Here is a 20,118-nt window from a genome sequence, read left to right on the forward strand (position 1 = left end):
CCATGGACAGAGGAGCCTGGCCAGCTATAGTCCGTGGGGTCGCAAAGACTAGGACACAACTCTTCAAGTGAATAAACAACAACAAGTACTATGAACAACATAAGCCGTATACATTGCCTTGACAAAAATTTGATGCTATTTTCCACTCTTGGAAAAAAATATTGTTGATACCTGTTGTGGATTGAATTGTATCCCCCTAAAAATGGTATCCAACTAGTCCATCCTAAAGGAGATCAGTCCTGGGTGTTCACTGGAAGGACTGATGCTGAAGCTGAAACTCCAATACTTTGGCCATCTCATGCAAAGAGTTGACTCATTAGAAAGGACCCTGACGCTGGGAGGGATTGGAGGCAGGAGGAGAAGGGGACAACAGAGGATGAGATGGCTGGATGGCATCACTGACTTGATGGACATGAGTCTGAGTGAACTCTGGGACTTGGTGATGGACAGGGAGGCCTGGCGTGCTGCGATTCATGGGGTCACAAAGAGTCAGACACGACTGAGCGACTGAACTGAACTGAAAAATGGTATGCTCAAGCCTTCACCCCAGGTACCTATGGAACTAGCATCTCTGTTGATGTGATTAGCTTAATATGAGGTTATACTAGATTAGGGTAGGTCTAAAAACTGATATATTTGTAAGAAGAGCAGACACTAGATATCCAGTTGAGAAGGCCCTGTGAAGGTGGAGCGGAGGGGGATGATGCATCTATGTGCCAAGGATTGCCGGCCACCACCAGAAGCTGGAAAGAGGCAAGGAAGGATATGCCCAGAGCCTTTAGAGAGAAGGACATGAGCCTCCCGACTCCTTGACTTTGATTTGTAGCTTCCAGACTGTGATAAAAAAAAGTTTCTCTTGTTTTAACCTACCAAGTTTGTGACAGTTACAGCAGCTCTAGGAAGCTGAAACAGTACACCTGCACTTAAGGAAATGAATCAATAGAGAGTCAGAACTGAAACCCCGGTAAAGATAATTGGTATCTTCCCAGGGGAGCAGCAAAACGGAGGGGTACCACCTCCTCTCCTGCCTCCTCCTTGGCTTCTAGAGTCTAAGCAAATGGGCAAGTTAGATCTGCTGTTCTTCATTTCTCTTTTCCCTGAGCTCCTCAAAAGGACACCTTCTACAGAAAACTAGGGTTTGCCAGACAAACAGAACTGTGCTGGGCACAAAATTCAGTAACTTATTTAATTGAATTAAACTGAGATGAGATGCATAAATTTGCTAATGGATTTTCTATTAAGAACTTTAAGATTTGTGGGATGATCATGGTTAGTCCAGACACTAAAATCATTCTAATATCCAGGGAGCCTAGGCTGGTGCTCTGGAATGACCTGGAGAATCAAAATGGGGCAGGGGAGGGAGACTCAAGAGGGAGGGGACATGTATATAATTATGACTGATTCATGTTGATGTACAGCAGAGACCACCATAGCACTGTAAGGAAATTACCCTCCAATTAAAAAATCATTATAATATTTTAGCAGTTGTTAGAATGTAATACAATGCAGCTTATTACATAATAAATATGTGAACTGTAAAATATATTTAACACTATCATATATTTTGTTCTTTTTCAGTTAAAATTTTTAAGCCCAGCAGATGATTAGTATAATTTGATACTTAATTTTGGTTCAAAATTTATCTATTAAATAAATTTAAAATAAATATTTTAAATGACTGACTTGTGATCTACTGATTTTCTTAATATACTACCACATAGTCCATCTAAAGTATGAAGGGAATTTTCAATATATTTGCGGGTATTTTCCCTTATCAGAAATAGTATACTATTGATATTAAACATTTAGATATTGCTTCATAGCTTAATGAAATATTTTGTCAGTATTCAATGTCTTCAAAGAGTCTCTTGAGTATGTCAATACTTTATTGTCAACTTATTTTATAAGATAAAATAAAAACTAGTATATACTATAATTTCATTTATTCACTTATTCTACAATTAATCACCTACCTGTTCCAGGTACTGTGCTAGGCAAAGTGAGGGAAATGGATAAGCAATTCATTGTGTCAATGTCAAATGGCAAAAGGACCTGTAAGAATTTGAGATTTCATTTTTAGGAGTCAATTTCAGACTATGGCATCTTCTGAAACTTCTTATGAAATCAGTTTTTACAGGCACAAAGATGGGAGATTCATCTCAGAATACCTGCTAGTTGTACCAGCTATTTATGACAGATTCGTGGCCCAAGCCTCATCTGTGCATTTTCAACACAAGACCTGAATTCATGTTATTTCTTTAACCATATTTCACAGGCAAAGAAAGTGAACAGCAATATAAAGTATAGTAAAGAATTTTAAACACTAGCCCTTTTTAAGGTTTTCTTGACAACGTGTGGTATTTTCTGGATGCTGTGTTGAAGTTTTGAGTACAAGAGATGTGAGAATTTAAACTTAAAACTTTAAAGAATGATATTACTTTTATCTTAGGTTGAGTTCCTTCCAAAGCAAAGGCTAAGGCAAGACCTTGGCGCAGTCACTTTATTGGGGACGTGGTCCCAGGAAGCAAGAGTGAGGCTGAGCAAGCAGAGTGAAACAGAAAGAGGGAAAGTTCATTAATTCAAGTATGTATCAGAGGTTTCTGCTACAGGAGCTGGGGCTCAATTCCAGCAGGACTTACTGAGAAACTTACAGAACTCCTTTCAGTTGTTCACTTGTTCTCCAGCGGGTGGGAGGCTGGAACATTCGTCCTTCAGCTCCCCACCCCACCACCAGGTAGCTCTAAGGAGCTGACCTGTCAGTTCCCATGGCAGCTTAATGCCCTGAGCAAAAAGCACAAAGATACTCAATGAGTGGTTAAGGGTGGGCTGTGTAAAGTGAGTTACACAGACCTGTCCACAGCTGCACAGCTAAGCTCAGAGGTATGCTGGGAGACTGTCACACAGGGCTCCAGAGGCACCTCCTATAACTTTGTTGCTGGGAGATTAAAGTGGGAAATTGGAGGTGTCTTCTCTGGGGAAACTTACTCACCTGAGAAAAGGGATTTACAAATACTCGACCTATAGAAATCTCAGTGGGGGAAAGACTTACCAGTTACCTCTATTAACATGGTCTCCCTCTTCCTTTGCTGCAGTAAATTTCATCTGAGGTAGCAATGCAGCTAAAAGACCATTTTGTAGCCTCGCTTATGGCTAGATATGGCCATGTGTTTAATTTCTTGCCAAAAAGTGTAAGCAGAATACTGTACAGGCTTCTAGAAAGAGACTTGGCATGTACTTTCTCTTCCTTCCTCTTTCCTGCTGCCTGTATGTGCTAAGACACTTCAGTTGTGTTTGACACCGTGCAACCCCAACCTGCCAGGTTCCTCTGTCCATGGGATTCTCCAGGCAAGAACCCTGGAGTGGGTTGCCATTTTCTTCTCCAGCTGCCTGTAATGCAGACGCAGTTGCACAAACTTGAGAAGCCACCTGGACCATGAAGCACTGGGCCTGAGAGATGGTGTTGCCAGGTGTCTGCTGCCTACATCCCTGATGATGTATTGTCACACAAGCCTTGGACTACCACATCTGGACTTTTCTCATGTGAGGGAGGAAGAAATCTTTCTTAATCATTTGGTACTTGGATTTTTTCTATTACATTTCAACCAAGAAGTCCAACTAATATATCATATGAAGTGTCTGGAACCCGCCCTGCCGCCCTGCAGTAAAGGTCATGGACCAGCAACCCTGCCAAAGCACACATTGCTTCCAGTCAACTTTCTTGTCTCTCAATATTAAACAGATTACAGATCACATCTCCAGACATTTTTAAAAAAGCTTCTAATATCAAAAACAGACACCAAAACAGAAATTTTGAAGAAATAGAGACAATCCTGGAAGCAAAAGAAAATGTCAAAATAAATGAAAAAATACTTAACATTCTTTAAAAATAAGACATAGCTTACATCCAAAAAAATTAATGAAATACAAAGAAATAAAAGGATACTCAGAGAACTAGAAAAAGCTCTTGGACATTAAGAATAAAACTAAGATAAACTCAATAGGTGAGCTGGAAATAAAGTTGATGGAAAGTAATAAAGGATATATTGGAAACACAGAGATTCAACCCAAGAGTTCCAATAGCTATGTATTCCAGAAAGAAAAAGAGGAAACTAGGTGGAAAGAAATTATCAAAAAAATACTAGAGAGAAATTTCCTTGAAGTTTTCATAATGAAAGAGCTCTCTTATTGCCAAGCAATGTACTGCAAAAAGACTCACATTAAGAGATATCTTTATAAAATTTCAGAATACCTGGGTAAAGAGACTTCCAAAATTGTTCAGAAATAAAAAGAAACACACCAAGAATAAAAGGCTTTTCAACAACAACACTAGATTCAAGAAAACAATGGAACAGAAACTTTAGAATTCTGAGGCAGATTGATTTCAGCCTGATATTCCGTAACCAGACACACTCTCTGTAGAGTATGAAGACGGAATAAAGGATATTCTAGACATGAAAGGACTCAAAACATGCACTTTCCTTGCAGCCTTTCTTAGACCCCCACCCCCATTGCCCATGGCTGCCTACACGTGCATTTGCTCCAGTCCAGTCAGACCTCCTACAGCTCGTCTCTGCCGTGGTCCCTGCTTCCTCTCATTGCACCCTTTCTTAGACATGGCTGCCTACACGTGCATTTGCTCCAGTCCCGTCAGACCTCCTACAGCTCGTCTCTGCCGTGGTCCCTGCTTCCTCTCATTGCACCCTTTCTTAGACATGGCTGCCTACAAACATATTTTCTCCAGTCCCATCAGACCTCCTGCAGCTCGTCTCTGCCGTGGTCCCTGCTTCCTCTCATTGCACCCTTTCTTAGACATGGCTGCCTACACGTGCATTTGCTCCAGTCCAGTCAGACCTCCTACAGCTCATCTCTGCCATGGTCCCTGTTTCCTGTGGCCTCCCTCCACTCACATGCCTTCTCTTTTCCTCTTTGAGAACCAATCCTACACACTTTTGAAGAGTCAGTGCAAGCTCAACCTGCTTGAAGCCTCTAGATCACACTTGTCTTCAGTGATCACTCTACCTTTGGGGCCACTTCAGTCTTCAGAATCTTTACTGAGCATTTTGCCGCTTTTCTCCATTTTACCTGGGGTTAGTCTGTGTACATGTCTGAATTTTCCAACAAGTTTGGACCAGTGTCTTATTCTTTCTTCCATTAATAATGACAGGCAAAGAGTGAGTGCTCAATAAATATCTGGTATTTACCCAGTTAATTAGGATAATCTGATTCCTAAATCAATTGTGTTTTCACAATACCATGTCTTTGAAAACTTTGTTTTTTGAAAAACAGACATGCCTTGTTTATTAGAAGACAGGAAGTAAGGAAGTATCTGTATCAAGAGCAAGGCAATATGTGAAATCATATTCCTCAGAAGAAGCAAAAAATTACAATTTTGCAAGCATAACAGGTGATCGCAACAAAAGATAAAAATTTTTACAAAGAAAATTATCTTATTATACAAATATTGTGGGCTTTCATGCAAAAGAAAATTATTCAACCCCCAAGAATTTATGCATAGGAAAGCCTCCAACTTTGCAAGGGCAAAAGTAGCTTGGAGCCTCAGTTCGTATTATTTTTAATTCAATAATAACAGTGACTGTATTTACCAAACAAATTGTAGATCATGATTGTGAAATCAACTCAACCTAAGAAAAAAAAAGCATATCATGACACACTCCATGGCAAATGTCCTTTTCTGTTTTTAATTAAAGGATAATACAAGCCGATTCATGCCACGTCTCACTATTATTTTCTAAATTCTATGCAAACAGAACGAGGCTTCAACTGGAGAGAGAGGAATGAAGAACCTTCTTCTGCTTTTGGTCTTTGCAACACTGTCCTCTGCATTTCCTGCAGACCGAAGGATGGAAGACGAAGAGAACCTGCAACTAACTCAGGTACTGTCTCAGTAAATGTCACTTGTGGCTCTCCATAACAATTCCACTTTACTGATTGTCCGAGGACCTAAAAGGACAGCTCATTCTCACCAAAGAGTCCTGAACTTTTGTGTGAGGGGCTGATTTTCCTTTCCTTGGCCCTAAAGACATCAGGAATGGTGGGGCGTGGAGAGTTGAGTGGGCTGGGAGAAAGGCAGGATTTGCTATTTAAGTACTGGATACAAGTGAGGAGAGTGAGCAGAGACAGGGTCAGCTCTGAGAACGTGAGAACGGAGATCTCCATAAAAGCATCTGAAGACCAGCCCGGGGGACCCAAGGGTAGTTTGGAGCTCCTTATCCTACATGTACGAAAACCAGGCTGCTTTGGAGATTCCCTCTAAAAAATCAATCCGGTTACTTCGCCGTATTTGATGGAATTACTTAAATGTGATTACATGTGAATAATCATATTTTCTCCATAATTTATTTCAAGGAAACACCAAATGAAAGTAACAGTAAAAATGTGTGTGACACAAGATCGTCCAACACATAGAAGAAGCATGCTTCTCGTCTGTTAAAGTTTGGAGTTCCATAGCTCTATGGGTGTAGCCGGTTCTGGTCACACACAGCTCAATGAGCTTTTGGAAACTGAAAGAGAGGGTGACTCTTCTCCTTCCTCTTTGTTTTCTTCCTCCCCCTCCCTTTCCCTTGTTATTTATTTCCTTTTCCCCTCCTGCTGCCGGAAAGGATCTCAGAAAGCTTGCTTATCCTGAGATAGAGGTCTGCTCCCCTGTAGTCCGTGCCTTTTTTTGTCTTTTCGGTCAGGCATATCTCAACCAGTTCTACTCTCTTGAAATAGAAGGGAGTCATCTTGCTCAAAGCAGTAACAGAAGTCTCATAGATGGCAAAATCCGTGAAATGCAAGCATTCTTTGGATTGACAGTGACTGGAAAACTGGACTCAAACACTCTGGAGATCATGAAGACACCCAGGTGTGGGGTGCCTGACGTGGGTCAGTATGGCTATACTCTCCCCGGGTGGAAGAAGTACAACCTCACCTACAGGTAATGCTCCTGCTCTTAATCTAAATGAATGTGAATATTATCTCTAAGAAGCAAAGAGAATAATGGTTTATTTTATCCAGCACTTCCTGTGTGCTTAGCACCTGATAGGTTTTATTTATGCCACCCTCTCAAAAATCTTGTGACCTAGGCACGCTTGTTATTATCACCTTAAACACAGGAGAAACTGGAAGGAAAAAAAGCTTGTTTAGCATAGGCCAGTTTGCACAGCTCTTCTCAGCAGACTGGCTCTGCAAATATGCTCTAATCTCTAGCCTCTGCCACCTCCATAAAAACTCAGGACCAGAACCTCTACAGTCTGACTGCAGATGCTTAAAGGTACAATTGAAGTGTGCTCAAGGGAAAATGAGAAAATGGAGTACAATCAGCTCATGTTGGAGACATGTATGAGTTAGATTGTCAAATCTCAGGTGGACCTTGGATATCACAAACAAAGGGGCTGGCTTATCGGCAGAAAGAGGTTGAAGGGTGCCTGTGACCCGAGATAGAGTCAGTGGCCTTGACCACTGCTCCAGAGCCCTCCTGGCTGGCCTTAAAAAGTCTAATAGTCCTTCCTTCTTCTTCTTGAGCCTTAGGGATTGAGGTAAAAGTAGATTTAGCAAAATAGAGAATATAAACAAAAGCAAGAGCTTTTCCTGAGAAACAAACTCTTTGTGGCTCTCAAGTGAGACTTAATATATGACACATGCATAAAACTGATTTCTATAAGCTGTTTGAGAAAATGAATCTCAGTTCTTTTCATAAGATACATATCGTACAGTCATATGCACAGCAAATTCTGTGCATAAAATGAATGCTCTTCCACTTAAGACATGACCTTAGGGAAGTCATTTAACCTCTTTGAGCCTCATTTGTCTAAGTGCAATCATACTACCTGATGAACAGCACAGATGAAAGACTGAATTATTAACATATAGCATATGTAAAAGTACCTAATTTAAATGGTAAAGCATTGTACAAATGTAGTGACAGCACCACACCAAAACTTACTGCAGCATGTGATGGATAATATAGAAATTGTTTTCTTTTCCTAGTATGTGTGTTTACATGCTTGTATAACAGCCAATTGATATATATCTGTTAATTTGTAAGAATTGTAAACTACACTCCTGATATGGCTCGACCTGATGTGGATGAGGCTATCCAAAAAGGTTTAGAAGTGTGGAGCAAAGTCACTCCACTAACATTCACCAAGATTTCCAAAGGGATCGCTGACATCATGATTGCCTTTAGGACCCGAGGTAAGGTTTTCAGCAGAGAAAGCAATATAGCCATTTTCATCTTGGGAGCTTTGACGAGGCTGATCTTCTTCCCCCGCTGTTTCCCAGTCCACGGTTGGTGTCCTCGTTACTTCGACGGCCCCTTGGGAGTCCTCGGCCACGCCTTTCCCCCTGGTCTGGGACTGGGTGGAGACACTCACTTTGATGAGGATGAGAACTGGACCAAGGATGGAGTAGGTAAGCCCAATTTTCTTTACGAACAAAATGTTACTATTCATCAAATCCCTGAAAGGAATAGCTTTGCAATTAGTTGCTTTTTACTTCCCAGTTTCCCTATGATGCTTCATATTCCAGATGACATTGATGAAAGTGTTCAGTATCTATACAGACAACTGTGCTTGTACGGTTCAGAGTTTTATCCACACAGCACTTTCATAAAGCCGCTAATCCTGTTATGATCAGAACATTCTTCCCTTACTCATATGTTCATTCATACATTTGCAATGCTTGAAGGGCCACTATGTGTCTGGAGCTATGCAAGGTGTCGTGCAGACCACAAAGTTGTTCTAGAAAAGTTCAGAGCTTCATGATCTTGGGAGATATATAAGGCCTAGACCCACTCACCACCATACAAGGCAGAAAGTACTGTGTATTATACCAATGGCAGAAGTCATCTCTAGCTTGAGGATTGAAAGAAAACTCCGGGAGGTGGTAATTCCAAGTTAATGATTAAAAGATGCTATGTGGGTACATGGCCCATAGGACGTCCATTTATATACATGAACTTCTTCATCTAACTCTTGCTTGTCTGCCAAAGAATTGGAACCTGGTCTTTATATTTGACTTATTTCTTTAGGCCATGGGCAGTGATTTTATTTTTCTTATTGAGCCTCCTTGGTATGAAGATAAGAGATATTTTATTACATTTCAAATTAAAAAAACAAAACTTTTTTATAGTAAAAATATGTACCCCTAACAAAGGAGCAGTTCAGTAGACTCTCGGGTTCTCCCTACTCTTTTTTTTTTTTCTGTCATTGACCACAGTCATCATGTCTCTGGTATCTGGTTTCCAGGGTTCCAGGAAAGAGGATGCTATGGCTTTCTGGTGGGTGGTATTCAGTCCTGACCACACAACTGTATGGAGTCTGTGAGTCAGTCATAGTTTCTGCAAAACTGAAAGCCAGTGACTCAAAATGACGCACGGGCTCTCCTTGCTAAGTCTGAGCACATGATGGAAGTGTTCTTCCAAGAGCTAGGAAACAAAGAGGGGAAAGGACTCCATGCTGGCTGGACTTCAGGGGGAGTTTGGAGGTGGTGTCTGCACTGCCACAGAGGTAACATTACAGCCAAGAAAGTGAAGGAGGTAGGGTGACCCCAGGATCCAAATGACAGAGGAGTTGAAGGGACCAGGTCTGTCTCCTGCTGAAATGTGTTCCGATGTTTTCCTGGATTTGGCCTGAAGGTCGTGTGGATACATCCAATCAGGCAGGTATAGGAAATATTCTAGTGCTCACCAAAGTCAGAATGACTCCCCTCACTCAGCCAGGCTTTACTGGCATATCTAGAAGCAGAGATTAGTCTCAGGTTACACTATCATTTTTAAAAAAATATTTATTTATATTTAGCTGCATTGGATCTTAGTTGCAGCAAGTGGGCTCAGTTGTTCCATGGCGTGTGGGATCTTAGTTCCCTGACCAGGAATTGAACTCATTTCCCCTGCACTGCAAGGCAGATTTTTAATCACTGGATCAGCAGAGAAGTCCCCTCATTATCACTTTATCCCTATTAGTTCCAATTTGTTGCTGCTTGTCGCTAAGTTGTATCCGACTCTTTTGCCACCCTGTGGATGGTAGCCCACCAGGCTCCTCTGTCCATGGGATTCTCCAGGCAAGAATACTGGAGTGGGTTGCCATGCCCTCAACCAGGGAATCTTCCCAATGCAGGGACTGAATCCATGTCTCCTGCACTGGCAGGCAGATGCTTCCCACCTGGGAAGCCCATTAATTCCAACATTTAGTGGTAAAAGTACTATTCCCCATACTGCAACTGGCCCCTTGCCAAAGGGGATGTGTGGGATGGATTATGAAAAAATCCAGAGGGTCCTGGGCCCCAAGTTGGCAAAACTTGCCTGAGCAAAGCCGAGGATAAACATAGCACTCCACCAAGTTCTGGGTGGATAGCCAGGCAACAGAACTAAAAAGGGGTGTTTTGTAACTGCTTTATTATAATACATTCCCTCAGGGTTGGAATTATTGGACCTGGGGGATCCCTAATCTTGTAACTCAGCTTTCTGACCTACACAGGAAAATGTTTTCCTGTTCTCTAATGAAAATGTAAAGTCTCAAGCATCTGTAACCTCTAATCAAATGGATTTTTTAATAGAAAATTTGGCAGTAATGTATACTACACCTTTTTACGTATATGTGGGCTCTCTTTATGCAAAGGGCACAAAAGTCTTAGTTCAACTCTGTTAAAAGCAATAGACAGCAGTCATCTGCTAATCCCACTGCTTCCTAAGGGTTTGGAAGTCACTGCATGGTGATATCAGAGAGATCTGAACGTAATGGTGAGGGTTTCCTGGGAATCTCCCAAAGTGAGGCTAGTTTCAAACCTGTATATGTATGTAAATGTCTCACACACACATGCACTGGCACCAGGCAATTGAAACAGCCCTCAGAGACCACTACAGACGCAGGGCTGGGATGGAGAAGAGCAGTGGTCTGTGGCATGGGGGAACTTACATGCAGGAAGATGACACAACTTATCTATAATAAAGGCAAAAAAATCTTGCAAAGCACCAGTCCTTAGCAAGCATTCAGAAAGTGTTTAACACTGATAATTATCTTGGTGATTATTAATACTAATGAGAATGGTGATGATTAAGTGATTTCTAGGAGAAAAAAAATATTCACAAAGGTACTGATGTATAATGCCCAAACTTATCTATTTAGTTGCATCTCCAAGAAGGCAGAAATGAAATCTTGTTTCTACTGTATCATACAGCTATAATGTTGTCAGTACATGAGAAATGCTCTACAAATAATAGTAAATGAAGCCTTTCAACAATCCTTTACTCAAAATCTACTCTAATCCACGCTTTGTAATAGAAATGGACTATACAATAGTTTATAAGACACAGACTCAGCTCTCCAGGGGTTTACAGTCTAGACGGCACACTCTATAAATGGCATTTAAAGTTAGTATGATCAACCTTGGGATAAAAGGAACTATGGCAATGTAATAGGAGCACCTAAAAGAAATTCCAGCCCATAAACAGAGGTCAGGGAGGAAGTGACGCCAACCTGAGACTTGAAGACTCTGCAGGAATTCTGAAGCAAAGTGGAGTAAAAAGTGTTCTAGACAGAATAACCCAACCAACTCAAGTATTAGAATTGTAATGGAGCAGAAGGCTAAAATGGTGCAGATTAGAATCCTATATAGAGGGTCTTGAGAGCCACAATAAAAGTTTGCACTTCGTTTAGATGATCCGAATTTTAATTACTTTTTTAAAGAATCATTTGTCCCATCCCTGTCCAAAAGCACACACAGTGATATTGCCAGCCAGACAAGGGGAGGCAGCAAAAGCCAGAGAAAAAGCATGAAAGTCCATGAAATAATTATTTGCCTTTCCATGTTTGTTTTATGCAAACATCACTGGACAAGGCTCCATCACAAAAGGCTCAGCATTTTCCTTAATATCCATAGGTTTAGCTGCAAGTCCAAGGACAGTCTTTTTGATATACTTAGAAGCTTACAGACTGTAGGAGAGACAGACAAATAAAAAGGCAATTCCAACCATGCATGGTACAACTTCTGGTGTGGATAAGTACAGAGTATTCCAGTTTTGTCCAGGAGGAGCACCTAACCATCCTTTCATTCAAATAAAAGCCTGGATATCCAGCACCCATTACTAAACTGTTTATCAGTCCCCAGGAAGACGATTAAGACATGGTCTCTGGACTGAAAGGGTGCACAACTTAGGGAAAGAAAAAAAGAATGCAGTACTTATTTGCAAAGACAGAATTAAGCTCAGTCTACAGAAGCAGAGAGAGGTGCAATTAAGTCAACCTGGATAGGAGCTGGGGGAAAGAAGTCTTGTGAAGATGACTCTGGAGGGGGTCCCTGAGGCCTAAGTAGGACAGATGGGTGAAGGGGGTGAGAGAGATAATACTCTGGGCAGAAGTGATGGAGATACAGAGACACAGATGAAAAAGAACATGGCATAGATGAGAAATGCAAGTGATGGCACATGGCTAGCTCAGGATAAATGAAAATAAAATATGAGGCTGGGGGAAAAAAGCAGGGACTAGTTCATGGAAGGCCATGTTTAGGTATTTGGACTTGATCCTACAACCAGTGGAGAATCTCTGAAGAATAAAAGTAGGGAAATATGATCATGTACAGATGCCTAACAACAACCCAAAACTGGTGACTTTTTTTTTTTTTTTCACTACTATCCATTTCGAGACACCTGTTTTCTGCCATCTGCTTGCTCTGGGTTACAATTCTCCATGATGTGACTGATACCAATTATCACTGTTGAAAAATTTCCCAGATAAATGATGGTTCATTCATATGTTATAAGAATTGTCTGTTTGACAAGCCTTTTTTTTTTTTCATTTCTGTCAGTTATTTCCTAATCTCAGATGCAATCATTCTCCTGATTGACTAACGTACTCATGTTTTCCCTGTTTTTGTTAAGGATTCAGCTTATTCCTCGTGGCAGCTCATGAATTTGGCCATTCACTGGGGCTCTCTCACTCCAGTGATCAAACAGCCTTGATGTTCCCAAACTACGTCTCCTTGGATCCTAGCAAATACCCACTTTCTCAGGACGATATCAACGGAATCCAATCCATCTACGGTGAGCAACAAATCTGAATATATGTGAACTGAATTGAAGCCTTTCCAGGAAGGACATTGAGAAAAATCACTTCTTGAAATATTATTACGAGGAAAATATTCTCTTGGGAAAGATCCTTCTGTAGGTATTTCCACATGCCTTCTTAATTCACTGAGGTATTTCTTTTCTCATCAAAGCAGGGCCACCTAAGGTACCTGCTAAGCCAAAGGGACCCACTCTACCTCATGCCTGTGACCCCGATTTGACTTTTGACGCTATCACCACTTTCCGCAGAGAAGTAATGTTCTTTAAAGGCAGGTAAACCCATTCCCTTAAACACCTCAACTTCCTGTGAAGTTTTTCTTTTCAAGAGATTTGGGGATAAGAGAGTTGTTGGGATAGTGAGAATGTGTCTTTGCTTTTTGTTTTATAACTGTCTACATTGCTTGAATGTTTTAGTCTGTGCACATACCTCTTACCTGTTTGATAAATTATTTTTTTTCAAATGGTAATTATCTGCTTAATTTTTTTGAGTAACTGCCATTCCACTTTCCATAGAGGTGGCACCACTTTACATTCCTACCAGCAATAGCTGATGTTCCAGTTTCTCCACATCCTCACCAATACTTGAGCTCCATTTTTTCATCCCTGCTAAATGTCACCTCTCAGAGAATGTGTTCTGTGACCTTTCTCTCTACCCTCCCAGGTAGAGGTGAGCCACTCTTTCCTCTGTGATACCACTGTTTTCATTTACACCCCATCCCATTGCCTATCAGTCATTCAGTAGGACTTGTTGAGTCCTACTGCAGACACATCGATGGTCTATGTCCACTCCCTTCTCTCCATCTCCACCACCATCTCCAGCTCATCCAAGCTACCATCATTTCTCATCTCCTACTCCAGAAGCCTGTTTCCTAGCCTGCTTGTTTCTGCTCCCATCTTTCATACATGCAACAGCGAAAGGGATCTCACACTGATAAATTAAGTTTTAAATGTTTTTAAGCCAATTTTTAAATTGCCATTGAACCAGGGTCTACTTTCAGTAACTTCATAGCTAAAATAATACCCCTATCCCAATGATGTCCTGGACCTGGCTTATACCATTTTGGGATCCAATTATTAAATTTTCAAGAATTTTGTAAACTAGCTCACATTGATTTAATACCTTGAATTTGGCCTTGGTTGGAGTACCTACACCCTGAAAATCACCAAATGATAAAAACTATGTCTTTTTCCTACCTGGAGAGCCAGTTGTGAAATATGCATCAATGGCCCATTCCTCGAAGTTGAATCAAAAAAGTGTTAGCTGTGGTAGGAAATCTCTTCTCTCACTATGTAATTACTGCACTTAACTTGCAACATGGTGTGTCAGTTATGTATACCATGGCCACACTTTCAGAGCAAAGTGTCAGGACATGTACCATCTGACAAGGATATAGGGGCAAAAGGAAAGAATATGTGAAATCAGACTCCTTCCACCCATGACTATGTGGCACTACAGTTCATGGGGTCACAGTGTCAGATACAACTTAGCAACTGAAAAACAACAACAATGACATGCTCCTAATAGCTGAGGCTGAGAGACAACTTCTCAGGGATGGGTTCCCAGCATGGGAAGAAAAATGAACTCTAAGGACTTTTCAGATCTTGCTCACAGATCTACCTCAGAGCTTTACAGCCAGAAGGGAAATCTGAGGAAATATTTAGCAATGACAAGAATAACATTTTTAATTCTAGCAATCAATACCAGAAATTTTTTCTTAGAATGCTTGGTGTTGACTTAGAATATTGGGAATTGCTGCTTTGGCAAAAATGAGGTGATCGAGTACACTGAGAACTGTTAATGAGACTTCCATGGGTAGTTTGCTACTCTAAGTACCCAAAAGAGTGGGCACAAAGGCATGTCCTGACTCTGGTGGTCCAAAGGGTAGAATTGAACTCATAACCACCTAAAATTTCTGAGGAAAATTGTGCTAATGCTATAAACTGAGGAAAATATCAACCAATTAGATAAAGTCAAGTCTTAAGTTTGCAGTGGTTTCATTGAAATAGATACACATAGACTGTATATAAAGTATGGTTTCCTGTCTAACACAGGCACATATGGAGGATCTATTATGACATCACTGACGTTGAATTTGAATTAATCTCTTCATTCTGGCCATCTCTGCCAGCTGATATTCACGCTGCCTATGAGAACCCCATCGACAAGATTCTGGTTTTTAAAGGTAACATTGCTTATCATTATTCCTCTTCTCCTTGTATATGCCTGAACTAGTTAACAGATATTTTAATTCAAGGAATATAATCTTCATGCATGAGCCAAATGGACAGGGCTTCTGCTCTGACCTTAAGTTCCTATTATAAAGAACAACTATCCAAGGATTCTCTCTGGCTATAAAGATAAACATCATCCCAAGTGCACAGGAGAAAAGAAACCTGTATAACAAAAACTAAAAAGTCTATTTTTCTGCCAAATAAAGGTAACCCATCTCTCTTCTTATATTCCCTTTTTACTAGGGCTGCTAGATGTGGCAAATAAAAATACAAGATGGTTTCAATTTCAAACAAATAAAAAATAACTTTTTAGTTTAAGTATGTCCATTATAACATTTTGGTTATATTTATCACAAAGAGTCGGACACAACTGAGCGACTGAACTGAACTGAACTGAACTGAATACCAAAAATTAATCACTGTTTACTTGAAATTCAGATTCAGATTCAATTGGTATCTTATATTCAATCTAGCAACCCTAATTTCCAGGTGGATTTTATCAGATTACTTGCCTTTGAGAACACTAGGGTGTGGAAATTTAGGAGAACAAATGTACTCAACGGTTTTGTCAGAATTAGAAAAGAATCAATATAATGAACTCAACTGACATGGGTATGCATACTATTAACTATGAAAGTGAAAGTGTTAGTTGCTCAGTCGTGTCTGACTCTTCGTGACCCCATGGACTGTAGCCTGCCAGGCTTCTCTGTCCATGGAATTCTCCAGGCAAGAATACTGGGGTGGGTAGCCATTTCCTAGGTATATATTATTTGTGTAATATTAATGATATGCAGGTCAGGAAGCAACAGTTAGAACTGGACACGGAACAACAGACTGGTTCCAAATAGGAAAAGGAGTACGTCAAGGCTGTATACTGTCACCCTGCTTATTTAACTTATATGCAGAGTACATCATGAGAAACGCTGGGCTGGAAGAAGCAAAAGCTGGAATTAAGATTGCTGGGAGAAATATCAATAACCTCAGATATGCAGATGACAACACTCTTACGGCAGAAAGTGAAGAGGAACTCAAAAGCCTCTTGAAGAAAGTGAAAGAGGAGAGTGAAAAAGCTGGCTTAAAGTTCAACATTCAGAAAGCGAAGATCATGGCATCTGGTCCCATCACTTCAGGGCAAATAGATGGGGAAACAGTGGAAACAGTGTCAGACTTTATTTTTTGAGGCTCCAAAATCACTGCAGATGGTGACTGCAGCCATGAAATAAAAGATGCTTCCTCCTTGGAAGAAAAGTTATGACCAACCTAGATAGCATATTAAAAAGCAGAGACATTACTTTGCCAACAAAGGTCCATCTGGTCAAGGCTATGGTTTTTCCAGTGGTCGTGTATGGATGTGAGAGTTGGACTGTGAAGAAAGCTGAGTGCTGAAGAATTGATGCTTTTGAACTGCGGTGTTGGAGAACACTCTTGAGGGTCCTTTTGATTGCAAGGAGATCCAACCAGTCCATTCTGAAGGAGATCAGCCCTGGGTGTTCTTTGGAAGGAATGATACTAAAGCTGAAACTCCAGTACTTTGGCCACGTCATGCGAAGGGTTGACTCATTGGAAAAGACTCTGATGCTGGGAGCGATTGAGGGCAGGAGGAGAAGGGGACTACAGAGGATGAGGTGGCTGGATGGCATCACCGACTCGATGGACATGAGTTTGAGTGAACTCTGGGAGATGGTGATGGACAGGGAGGCCTGGCGTGCTGCGATTCATGGGGTCGCAAAGAGTCAGACACGACTGAGCAACTGAATTGAACTGAATGATATATAAGCAGCTAAAGAATGTGGTAAGAATAAATGGAGACATAAGATTACTAAATCTTTAAGATTTGAAACTGAAAGGAACTAGGAATCTAATTATTTTCAAACTTCTTACTACTGCTACTACTACTACGTTGCTTCAGTCGTGTCCAACTCTGTGCGACCCCATAGATGGCAGCCCACCAGGTTCCCCCGTCCCTGGGATTCTCCAGGCAAGAACACTGGAATGGGTTGCCGTTTCCTTCTCCAATGCATGAAAGTGAAAAGTCAAAGTGAAGTCACTCAGTCGTGTCCAACTCTTTGCAACCTCATGGACTGCAGCCTACCAGGCTCCTCCGTCCATGGGATTCTCCAGGCAAGAGTACCGGAGTGGGGTGCCATTGCCTTTTCCATCAAACTTCTTAAGACACCTATTTCTCCCTTTAGGAAATAAATCAGAAGATAATCACTCTCCCTCTCGTCCTAGATGACAACTTCTGGGTGATCAGAGGATACGCTGTCTTACCAGATTATCCCAAATCCATCTATACTCTTGGCTTTCCAAGACGTGTAAAGAAAATTGATGCAGCTGTGTGTGACCGCAGCACAAGAAAGACCTACTTCTTTGTGGGTATTTGGTGCTGGAGGTAAGTTTGCAGACAATTGGCCCCTTGTTTTAGTCTGGAGAAAAATATCCACAAAGCATCACTTTAACACTGTCTTCCAAAAGTGTTATGTTGAAGACAATCTTAGGTGGATGGCATTCACCAAACAAAAGAATGTTTCAGTCAGGTCAAAGATCTTTCTCCAGCTTATAAAAATAAAGATAGAATAATAAGGCTGGTTGTGCCAACCAAGCTGCCAGTGACAAACATACTCAGTCAAAATCACTGAAACTCCAGAAAGAGCCCTTTGATTTAACAGTTCCTCAGAATGTATCGATCTGGTAAATTATGTGGCTTTTTTTCCCCTCATAATTCCTTGTTTTTAAGACACTGTCAGTAATCTAACCAAATATACTCTTTGCCATTTTTAATTATCGATCCTACTAGTTTTCTTCCAATAGAATTACTTTTTTCCTACATATTTGCTTGACTCCAAGTTGTGCAGCAAAAAAATTAATCCTCCTCCTCTGAAACAAATTTCCCCTGAAAACCTTTCAAATCCATGTCTCCAGGTATGATGAAGTGACCCAAACCATGGACAAAGGGTACCCACGCAGAGTGGTAAAGTACTTCCCAGGAATTGGCCTCCAAGTGGACGCTGCTTTCCAACACAAAGGTAAGCATCAGTGCCTGACTGTTAGGATACTTCAGAGACTTTAATGACTGTGAAAGAATTCAGCACAAAAACTTAAATGTTTCCATTTTAATGTCATTTTACTACTTTAAGTACATGTAATAATAAACTTTGAGGAATTTATCAAAACTGAATAGTAAGTTCTGAGTTATATTCTGTGACATACTACTTTGAAACTATGTAAAAGGTACCAAAATTATCACTGATCATGGATGTCTGATAAAGATAATCCTGAAGAGTATCAAGTGTGAAACATGACTGGGCATCTGAACTGAACAGTGATTCTCAAACCTCAATGTATATAGTTTAATAAACACAGTTTAGGATTTGTATATGAAGAGACAAGTTCCTTAGAGTTTCTGAGGCAGAAGGATTGTGGGTAAGATCCAGGAATCTACAAGTTTTAAAAGAACCTTGGGCAAATTAATGAATCAGTCCAGCTACTATATCTTCAAAACAACAAAGCAGACCATGGAGTAAGCAGAAGTCTAAGGATATTTTTGAGTATCACCATCTTTTGTTCTAGTGAAATCTAATACGGAACCTCAGAACTTAAAACAGATAAAGTAAAGCAGCTTTAGGAAAATGAGATAGGGCCCAAAGCCATACTCACAGAAGCCTTTTTCCCCCTCACTGGGACATTTTTTGGAAACCTAGTCTAAGAACCTCTGGTATAAATGACAGCCCCTTGAAATTCATGTTTCATACCTTGGCTTTTTCCTTAGGGAAATAAAACTAATATTTTTCACGTGACTGGGTAACGTAAAATGTATGTATATAGTTACACATTTATTTTCTCTCTGTATCATGTTCAATTATTGTATTCTACATTCATAAAATTGAAAAGTTTGGAACAATTATACAGTTGCATAAGATAACTAATCATGATTCTCTCTCTCTAGGATTCTTCTATTTCTTCCGTAGAGCAAAACAGTTTGAATATGATCCTAAGGCAAAGACTGTTACTCGAATAATGAAAACCAATACTTGGCTTCAGTGTAAAGAACCATTAAATTCATCATCTGATTTTACAGTCAGTGAGGGAAAAGTACATTCAGGAGTGGAGATGTTTCATTATAAAAATTTAAATTTTCTTATTTTTAGTATTGTTCACATGATGAACAAAATCTACAGTTACCAATAAATTCATAGACCTAAAATAAACCTCAAAGGATCTTTTAATCTGAACTCTGCTTCAAATTAGAACAGAACTGTTCTTTAAGGTCAAGTCACCAGGCCTAGTTATAAATATCTATTGAATGAAGAGTGAAACTACTATTTTGAGCTGCCTGATTCTTTTTACAGGAAGTTACATATAAATAAAACTCTCACTGGACTTTAAGCATATTTTATGTTTTGTAGACTTGAAGAAGTAAGCTATGTGTCTTGTAATAACAAAATACTGAAGACATTTATTAAACCAATCTTTAGCATTCTATTTTGTCTGGACCTTTGGAGTTGGAGAGGCTCAATAAACTGCAACCCATATCCCTACCCATGTTTTGAATCTACTGAGAAATATACAGTTGGGAGAGTACAATACCACCTTTATTACTGAAAAGCTTATGTTAGAGAATGTATCTGTGGATGAGCAATCTTCCTAATATCAAATTCTAGAGTGAGACATACTTACTCACATGTCATGGGAAGAACTGGAAAGCACCCTGCCTCCCCAAGGAAAAGTGAGCTCCCTACAGACTGCATGGAGCCCAAAGAGAAAGAATTGAGGATTGAGGTACATGTGCCTAGTTTCTGCTCCTAAATTCACAATCAAATAAG

At 40.3% G+C, this 20,118-nt stretch overlaps 1 protein-coding gene across 2 annotated transcripts; it reads left to right on the top strand.

Annotated features, from left to right (window-relative positions):
- The first annotated feature begins 5,773 nt into the window (after nt 1-5,773).
- On the top strand, nt 5,774-19,833 carry MMP27 (matrix metallopeptidase 27). Of its 2 annotated transcripts, XM_040257849.1 has the most exons (10): nt 5,774-5,894; nt 6,699-6,937; nt 8,048-8,196; nt 8,284-8,412; nt 12,878-13,039; nt 13,216-13,336; nt 15,116-15,246; nt 17,528-17,687; nt 18,218-18,321; nt 19,242-19,833. In XM_040257849.1, the coding sequence occupies exons 1-10, from the start codon at nt 5,796-5,798 to the stop codon at nt 19,481-19,483; spliced, it is 1,536 nt and encodes a 511-aa protein (XP_040113783.1). In that variant the 5' UTR covers nt 5,774-5,795; the 3' UTR covers nt 19,484-19,833. The 2 variants fall into 2 exon arrangements, with proteins under 2 accessions (XP_040113783.1, XP_040113782.1); XM_040257848.1 differs by lacking the exon at nt 5,774-5,894 and having other exon boundaries at nt 6,516-6,937; nt 13,219-13,336.
- Nucleotides 19,834-20,118: the final 285 nt, after the last annotated feature.

This window comes from Oryx dammah, unplaced genomic scaffold, assembly GCF_014754425.2.
Source record: "Oryx dammah isolate SB20612 unplaced genomic scaffold, SCBI_Odam_1.1 HiC_scaffold_17, whole genome shotgun sequence".
Lineage (NCBI taxonomy): Eukaryota > Metazoa > Chordata > Mammalia > Artiodactyla > Bovidae > Oryx > Oryx dammah.